Source organism: Nuphar pumila, chromosome 8 (assembly GCF_984573655.1).
Source record: "Nuphar pumila chromosome 8, dmNupPumi1.hap1.1, whole genome shotgun sequence".
NCBI classification, from domain to species: Eukaryota; Viridiplantae; Streptophyta; class Magnoliopsida; order Nymphaeales; family Nymphaeaceae; genus Nuphar; species Nuphar pumila.
Genome location: NC_143256.1, coordinates 112,181,039 through 112,189,988, shown reverse-complemented (window position 1 = coordinate 112,189,988; position 8,950 = coordinate 112,181,039). Strand labels below are relative to the sequence as shown.

The window sequence follows — 8,950 nt, the reverse complement described above, 5'->3', positions numbered from 1 at the left end:
GCGCCCGCACGTCATGCGCGTGGTGAGGTGCTTGTGCATCATGCACGTGGTACGGAGCCCGCACCCCATATACGCCATACAGCGTCCAGGCCCTGTGCACCTCCGATAGCTCCTGCACCTTGCGCACAGGATGCAACTTGAGTGTGTCGCGCTCAATAGGCACCCATTGGTGCAGTGATCTTGCTCCATAGCCTGTGATTGGAACATGCGAGCCATATGTAACATTTGCCTGTGGCTTACGCCCGAATGACCCCCATGTTTCATCATCCATGCACAAGTAACCACCATGCTCTTGATAGTGTGGCCGACGTAGTCGCACTAGATCCTGCCTCCTTGCTGGACACGCCTTGCCACTGATTTGTTGCCAGCTCATAGAATCTGAATTATGCCCGCCTTTCATGTGTCACGGGCTTATTTTGGAAGCCGTGTGCGGTACCTGGCAACCCAACCAAGTCAGCCTTCCGAGTTCAGAAAGCACGCAAACACCCCTCACAAGGGTATCCAATCACATCCAAGCATACACAATCTCAAAGAGAGAGAGAGAGAGAGAGCAGCAGAGACAAAGAAAGCAACTTCCATTCATAAGTTGGAAATTACAAAGGGGGGAAGCAACAAAGAGAGAGGGGGGGGGAGAGACCGGTTACTTTTCTTGGTTAACGGGGGATTTTAGGCCAAAGGTCATTTATAATGCACCTGCACAGGTCCGAAGTGGTATTTACATCAGGGCAAGGAGGAATCAACATGACAGGGTGGAACACACTCCCCCGCCCAAACTGGAGTCGTCCTCGGTGCCATCTTTTTTCTGGTAGTCTTCGATTGCTTGCTGAAACTAACAAATGTTTCGAGGAGTCTCCCAACTGGCATCACTCACTGGTAGACCTTTCCATTTCACCAGATACTTCTTTACTTCCCCAAGATAGTTATGGACATGATCAATGATAAAATCAACTTCTCGTGAAACTGGTACTATTGTAGAGGGGGCTCGTTGAGGAATAGGAGACCGTTGAGGCAGACTGCGGCTCAGATCTTCTTCATCTTCGTTGAATGGCTTTAGATTGCACACATGAAAGACAGCATGAACCTGAAAGCTGGGAGGGAGGTCTAGTCTATAAGCTAGTTTGTCGATCCTCTGAACAATGGGGAAGGGTCCATCATACTTTCGAATGAGTCCCCGATGGTGTCCCCGGAATATAGTTGTCCTTTCGGGGTATAATTTGACCAATACTTTCTCCCCGACATGGAATTCAACGAACCATCGACCTTGATCTGCCCACTTCTTCATTCGCTTAGCTGTTTCTGTAGGAATGCCTTTTGCTAGTTCTGTCTCATCATGCCAGTTCTTAACAAAATTATAGGCAAAGGGTGCCTTCCCTCGACCTCGAGCAACTATGGAGTGCGGTGTCTGAGGTTGTTATCCTGTCACAATCTCGAAGGGACTATGCCCTGACGATTCACTCTTTTGAAGATTATAGTAGAACTGAACTATATCGAGTAGATCCTTCCAATTCTTCTGATTGGCATTCACAAAGTGTCTCAAATACTCCTCCAACATTTCGTTAATACGTTCGGTCTGACCATCAGTTTGGGGATGAAAACTGGTAGAGAAGTGCAATTCGGATCCCAACAACCGAAAGACTTATCTCCAAAACTTACCTGTGAACTGAGCATCTCGATCACTAATAATGCTTTCCGGAATTCCCCAATACTTCACAACGTGCTTCACACAGAGCCGAGTTGTGTCATCTGCTGAACAATGATGCAGGCTCGGCGCGAATGTTGCATATTTTGAAAATCTATCAACCACGACAAAGATGATACTGCATCCCTCAACTATTGGTAAGCTAACAATAAAATCCATCGAGATACTTTCCCAAGGTCGACTCGGCATGGCCAGGGGCTCCAACAATCCCGCCGTCTTTTGATTCATGGCCTGGTCCTGCTGACAAACCAAGCAGGTGCACATGTACCCATCTACGTTGTCGCGCATCTGCGGCCAGTAGTAAACTCGCTCTATCAGGGCAAAGGTTCTCTCTTGACCTGGGTGACCAGCCCATGGGGAGTCGTGACACTCCTTCAATATTTCTCGTCACAGGGCCTCCCACAGGGGCACATAAACTAGGCCCCCGACTGTCATCAGTAATTTATCTTGTTCCCAAAATCGCCTGGTTTTCCCCTCTTTCACCAGGGAAAGCAGCTGTTGCGCCATGGGATCCTCTCGTAAGCCCTCCCGAATTCTATCAAAGAGGTCACTTCGAGGTCCAGTACCTCTATCAGCATCTTCTATCAAGGCCGTCAATCCGGCCTTCCTACTCAAGGCATCTGCCACTACATTAGTCCTTACAGGCTTATACTCTAAAACCATGTCGAATTCTGCTAGGAACTCCTGTCATCGAGCTTGTTTTCGACTAAGCTTTTTATGAGTTTGGAAGTAGCTCGTGGCTACATTGTCGGTGTAGGTAATGAATGTCGACCCCAATAAGTAGTGCCTCCAGGCACGTAAACAATGGACTATGGCGGTCATTTCCCGTTCATGCATTGTATATCGCTGCTCAGTACTGTTCAACTTTCGACACTCGAAAGCTATTTGGTGACCATTTTGCATTAGTACACCTTCAATTGCAAAATCTAACGCATCTGTATAGACTTCGAATGGTTTTCCTTGGTCCGTTAATTACAACACGGGTTCCTTGGCCATTGCGTCTTTTAGATCTTCGAAGGCTCGCTGACACTCTTCTGTCCACTCCCACTTTTTGTCTTTCTTCAATAATTCAGTTAGAGGCGTAGCGATAGCTGAATATCCTTTGATAAAGCATCGATAGTAGTTTGCTAGACCCAAGAAGGATCGAAGCTCCGGAACCTTGGTTGGACTTCCCCAATCCTGAATAGCTTTTATCTTTTGGCTATCCATCCTTAGGCAACTTTTTCCGATCACGTGGCCCAAGAAACTTATCTCATCTTGGCCGAACATACACTTTTCTCTTTTTACACATAACTCATTGTCTTTTAGAATCTTGAACACTATGCGCAGGTGTCGCATGTGTTCTTCCATATCCTGGCTATACACCACAATGTCATCGAGGTATACAACCACGAAATGATCCAAGTGAGGATAGAATATTTGATTCATCAGTGTAGAGAATGTTGCAGGAGAATTCATCAAGCCAAACGGCATCACCAAAAACTCGAAGGCACCATACCTCGTCACACATGTGGTTTTAGCTTTGTCTCCTTCGGCAATCCTGACTTGCCAATATCCCAAATGCAAGTCCAATTTCGAGAACACCCGAGCTTTCCCTAATTGGTCAAACAAATCAACGATCAGGGGCAGGGGATATTTGTTCTTGACAGTCAGCTTGTTTAAAGCCTGATAGTCCACGCATAGCCTCTTGGACCCATCATGCTTGGTCTGGAATAAGACAGGGGCTCCAAAAGGGGCTTTTGAGGGGCGAATGATTCAGGCAACCAACATTTCGTCTAACTGCCTTCTGAGTTCAACCAGCTCGGGCGGGGCCATTCTGTAGGGCACCATGGCACGGGGTTGTGCACCTGGCACCAACTCAATCTGATGATCTACTTCTCTTCGCGGTGGCAAATTTCTCGGCAACTCTTGGGGCATTACTCCTTGAAATTCTTCCAACATTGCAGCTATAGGTGGCGGCACTTCCGCATGAAGTTTCTCACTGGCTTCCTCTCGCATTGTCACTAGAAATGTTTGATCACCTCGTTGGAGGCCCCTCTTAATCTGCAGGGTAGAAACCAAATGAACATTCGGTGCCCCCAACATTGAGGTAGGAATCATACATGGCGATTCTTCACTCATAAAGCTGACAACATCCAAATAAGGCATAGGCACGGCCTTGCTTGCTCGTAAAAAATCCATCCCCAAAATGACTTTGAAGTCGTCCAACGGAACAATAGAGAAGTCTGTTCCGCCAACTCACTGACCAGCCCCAACTGCCACATTTCGAGAGATTCCCAGAATAGGTTGTGTTGCAGAGTTCACGGCCTTCATGCGGCTAACTTTTTGTTCCCATTGTATGCCCAACCTTTGAGCCCCATCTTGGGCCATGAAATTGTGAGTAGCTCCCATATCGAACATTGCCTTCATAGCTTTTTCGTTGATGGTCATCGCCAGGTATATTAGTTCCTTCTTAACCGTGGGGGTTGCAGAGGAAGATCCTCCCAGCACATTCACTCTTTGTACCGCCCCCATCCTGACGTCCTCTTTCACCGGGGCTTCTTCCATCTCAATGGCATTAGCCGCCCTTCTTCCTACATTCCCCACATTCTGATTAGGGCAATTCCGAGCAAAGTGATTTTCGCTGTAATACCAACATCGAAGATTTGGGTGTATCGGCCTATTCCCTAGAATCCCCTTCTGCCGTGCTTGGGGCTGATTTCTCTAATCTCGAGGAGGAGGTCGATACTGGTTCCCGGCTTGACCTCCGGCAACATTGCCTCGATTTGGCCATCTCTGAGGGCCCCCGCGATTTGGGTTCTCAACTATATGTTCCGCTATAGTCATTGCACTTATCAAGTCTGTCGGTCTCATCCGAGTTAATTCCTGTTGAGCCCAGAACTGTAGGCCCTTTTTGAAGCAGTACATGTGATCCATTTCCGACATATCTTTTATATCAAGCATCATTGCAGAGAATGTTGCTACGTATTCCGAAATACTTCCTATATGCCTTAAAGCCATTAGTTTGTCATGAGCAATTTCCTCAGTGTTGTGTGGAAGAAAATACCCTCTGAGTTCCTTTTTAAAGTCATCCCATGATTCAATCGGGACCCTTCCACGTTCCAAGCCACGATATTGCGTCCTCCGCCCTACAGCGACACTCTCAATCAAGTATCTGGTTGTCGTGCATATTCGATCAGCATCGATGTCAATCTCTGCTTGATCAAAAATTTATTCTACATCCCATAGCCAATTCTCCACAATCCTGGCATCTCTTTCACCTTTGAATTTTGCTGGTTCCACTGGTTTCAATTTCGGTCATTCACGATGAAACATCATTGTATTACCCCCTTGCGGATTATTACCGTGATTCCCGGCATTGGCCACACCACCAATCCCATTTCCCAATAGTCTTTTTAGGACTCCATATCGTTCCCGAAGTTCCCGCATGTCAGTTTCCTAAGCATCCAACTGATCATACAATTCCTGGACTGTGGCCCTTAGTTCTTCAGCCTCAGCCCTCACATCCTCATTCAATTTTTCACAATCATCATGTGCACTTTCTAGCGTAGAGGAGCAACCACGAACGTCACTTGTCAAATCTGACATTTTTTTCTCCATCTTGGTCACTCTTTTATCTAGAGGACCAACTGTTTCCTCAAGGTGAGACATCTCTGTCGACTCTACGACAGATTTTTCCTTCTCCGCCTTTTTTCCTTTGTGAACTTTTCCGACGAGTTCACCAAACTCCACATTCATTCTTGAACGTCACGAGGGTTTCAGCAAGTACCCCTCCTTTCTTCTCCCAAATTCTCAACTAGGTTTTGATTACCAGTTGTCACGGACTTATTTTGGAAGCCGCGTGCGGCACCTGGCAACCCAACCAGGTCAACCTTCCGAGTTCAGAAAGCACGCAAACACCCCTCACAAGGGTGTCCAATCACATCCGAGCATACACAATCTCAAAGAGAGCAGCAAAGAGAGAGAGAGATAGCAGCAGAGACAAAGAAAGCAACTTTCATTCATAAGTTGGAAATTACAAAGGGGGGGGAGCAACAGAGAGAGAGGGGGGAGGGACCCATTACTTTTCTTGGTTAACGGAGAATCTTAGGCCAAAGGTCATTTATAATGCACCTGCAGAGGTCCGAAGTAGTATTTACATCAGGGCAAGGAGGAATCAACATGGCAGGGTGGAACACATGGATGACGACACACACAACAAGTTGTGTCCTAACTCTGATGCAAGTGAGCTACAGTACTTTGAAGCGCAACTCTAAGATGGTTGTAATCCAGAGATCCTTATACAATGCTCCTGCTATCAATGTCTGCAGATGCCTCTCCTTCCGGACTTCCACAAATCTGGTAGAACTGGCACAAGTCTTTTGTGCTTCCTTTTGACCAACGAGAGATCAGACACTTCAGCATGGATTCCAACACTTTCTTGATGACTCGGTTGGCACCTACAAGTCTTCAACACACTGGAACAGCTGGGATACCAGTTGCTAGGGCCCGTTCTAAGGATCTTCACCGCCTGTGGCTTCTAATAATCAAGTTACAAGATCTTACTCTGCCAGAACAGAAATGTTATGATCCTTTTCTTGCACAGTTGCACGTTCCTGTTCACGTCTAAAAAGTGTTCTCTGCAGTGACAGAATGACAATAGTGAATCTTTGCAATTAGAAAAAATTGGCAAAGAGCCCTATGCACTTATCTGCTCGTCTTTGATCAGTGAAGAGTGCTTGCACTCGGTTTCACTGGCGGCAATTCCAAGCTTAGTAGCGCTCGGTGCTCAAAGATTTTCTAATTGTTGCTCCTGCACGCTAGACAGATATGTCCTGCAAGGAAAGAGCATTGCTCTGCAGTAGTTGATAACTTCAGATCTGAAAGAGAGAGTGATTGCACTTAGCTGTGCTCAGTTGGACGATGATCTTAGAGCTTGCGAGGCTCTAATTCTTGTCGGTGGCTTAAGAATTTCCAATGCACAGTCACAGATTGTTTGAGAAGATTGCTCACTCTGTTGTAGCTTAGATCTAAATCGTTGATCCAGTGATTTCTGAAACATACAAGGTCTGAATCTATTCTTTGATGTTGATGGCTAGAGGTTTCAAATCCTTCATTGCATCAACAATTTCCAGTAGGGTATTGTAGCTGCACCTCCAATCGCATCAGTTCATTGATTCTGTAAGCACGCTCCCATGAATGATCTGAGTCGATAGTGTAAATGACAGAACACACAGAGAGATCACCAATCGTTGAAATCGGATTCTGCACGGTTCTCTTCAAAGAAGGGATATGATATCTCTGGTTGCAGCAATGCTCTACACGAAATCAGCAGGAACAGTGTCCTTCCCGCAAAATTCTGAAACTTCACTTAGTAGAACACGATCCAGTTTTGAATTGAGTTCCTGCAATCTTAATCAAAAATCTGCAGTAAGCTCAATTCCCACTGGAATTTCAATATGCAATTCATGATCATTCTTGCATCTCGCTGTTGCTTGCGCGATTTCAGAGATTATCTGTTATCACTCTAGAAAGTGTGATTTCTCAAAAGTTGAGATGCGTCACTAGAGCTTTTGACCGAGACTCACAAATCTGCAGAAGATAAAGCAGATTTCGACACGATCTTTTACAGAAAAAGGTTGAAAGATTTAACTGAGCTGCTTCAGTCAATTAACACTGAGTCAATTTGATTTGCAGTGGACTAGTCGCAGCAATCGATCTGGATTCAACAAGAACAACGTCCGTTCAGCGATCCGCGCGCTTCCAAGACAGGCTGATCTTCAAATCAACTTTCAGAAGCCAATTCAACTCTGATTTTGACGTGTAAATACTCGATTTGATAGTGCTAAAGCAGGAGAATCCAAATATGCAACTATTTTTTTCAATTGAGCATTCTAATGACCAGAATAAAATTCAGAACAGAAAAGACGTTTAGAATTTTCGGTGAAACTCGTTGTAGCTTGATCAATGATCTTCGCACCGAATTCACCAGAGAATTTGCGATTGATCGGCAAGGAGGCTCTAATACCAATTGATACGATCTTGACTAGAGATCCTATTCTCAGGATGCTTGCCGATGGAAATCTTGCTTGATTTTAGCCATTTTGAATTCCAAGGAGTTGTGGAAGCTTGAATTTCTCAGAATTTGGCTTGCAGCTAACATTTGCAGCTCGAAGTGCTTATGATCTAATATGGATCAAAGCTTACTTCAGTCCAGATATCATTCTCGGTTTCTATTGGCCAGATCCATGAATTGAATGGAACGTTCTTACTTTGGATCCTCAGCAGGTGATGCTTATAGCATCTCTGCAAGACCTTGCCCTCAACCGTGAACTCCTCAAAGGTGCGATGAAGTTAGTAGTAGGAATTGCACAGTTAGATCCAATGCCAGAAAATGTTATTTTCTTCTGCTGGGCAAATTGATGATTTGCAGTAATTTTGTACAGCGGTGGAGGTGAATCCTCATTAGCCTGCGGCTGGGCTAATCAGGCCAATTCCTCATCATTGACGAGGCCTCTCCCTTAGGGAGCCCAAAGACGTTCTACCCTTTCGATAAGCTGCAAAAGTCCTCCTCTCAATTCCATATCAATTCTTATTTCTAACTTCTCAAAATATTACATAATGCTCAATTACACATGAAATGGAATATTTATAACACCCAGCTCTTATGGAGTCCAGCTCATTGGGTGGCCCATGCATCCAACCCTGCTGGAGACGTCCTTCACACTGTTGTTGCAAACCACACTACCTGCTGCCTTAACTGCATGTGCTGCAATGCTGACTGGACCATCACTCTCCAACTTGATGGTGTGCATAACAACCTTGTTGTCACGTTGTCGTGGACTGCACTGATGGCCTAGTTACTTAACCCTTCTTGGCTCAATTACTGGCTAACCTCATGCATTTGGCTATCGCCAATTCCATTACCAGCGTGGTGGCTTCTACATGGAGTGTTGCATACAGATCCTTAGTGAGGACCGTATCACTAGAGCCTAAGCCAGGGTAAGAAGACCCTATCTTTTTTCTTTTGCTTAATCAATTTCAAATTTTAATAAGTTAGGACCTATAATTTATTTACTTATTTTATTAATAAAGAAAATTAATATATATTAATCTCTTATGTTAGAGATAGGACTCTTGCCTAGGCCTATCTATAAATAGAGGCTCCCATAATAGGGATGTGCATATCTTCTTTCTTCTTTCTCACATCTTCTTCTTCCTCCAAGCCATTAAGAAAGTTCAGACCTCCATTAGAGACTTGCAACCACCTTG

At 45.2% G+C, this 8,950-nt stretch overlaps 1 protein-coding gene across 1 annotated transcript; it reads right to left on the bottom strand.

Annotated features, from left to right (window-relative positions):
• Window positions 1-829: 829 nt before the first annotated feature.
• On the bottom strand, window positions 830-1,987 carry LOC149830237 (uncharacterized). The gene is made up of 2 exons (XM_090015410.1): window positions 1,654-1,987; window positions 830-1,320 (listed from the first exon to the last, which is right to left on the bottom strand). The coding sequence occupies exons 1-2, from the start codon at window positions 1,985-1,987 to the stop codon at window positions 830-832; spliced, it is 825 nt and encodes a 274-aa protein (XP_089871536.1).
• Between the last annotated feature and the right edge of the window lie 6,963 nt (window positions 1,988-8,950).

Coding starts and splice junctions, on each gene's coding strand:
- LOC149830237 (XM_090015410.1), bottom strand. CDS start 1,987: ATGCGCGACAACGTAGATGGGTACATGTGCACCTGCTTGGTTTGTCAG. Junction 1,321..1,653: donor TCGAGATGCTCAGTTCACAG/GTAAGTTTTGGA, acceptor ATGATGAGACAG/AACTAGCAAAAGGCATTCCT.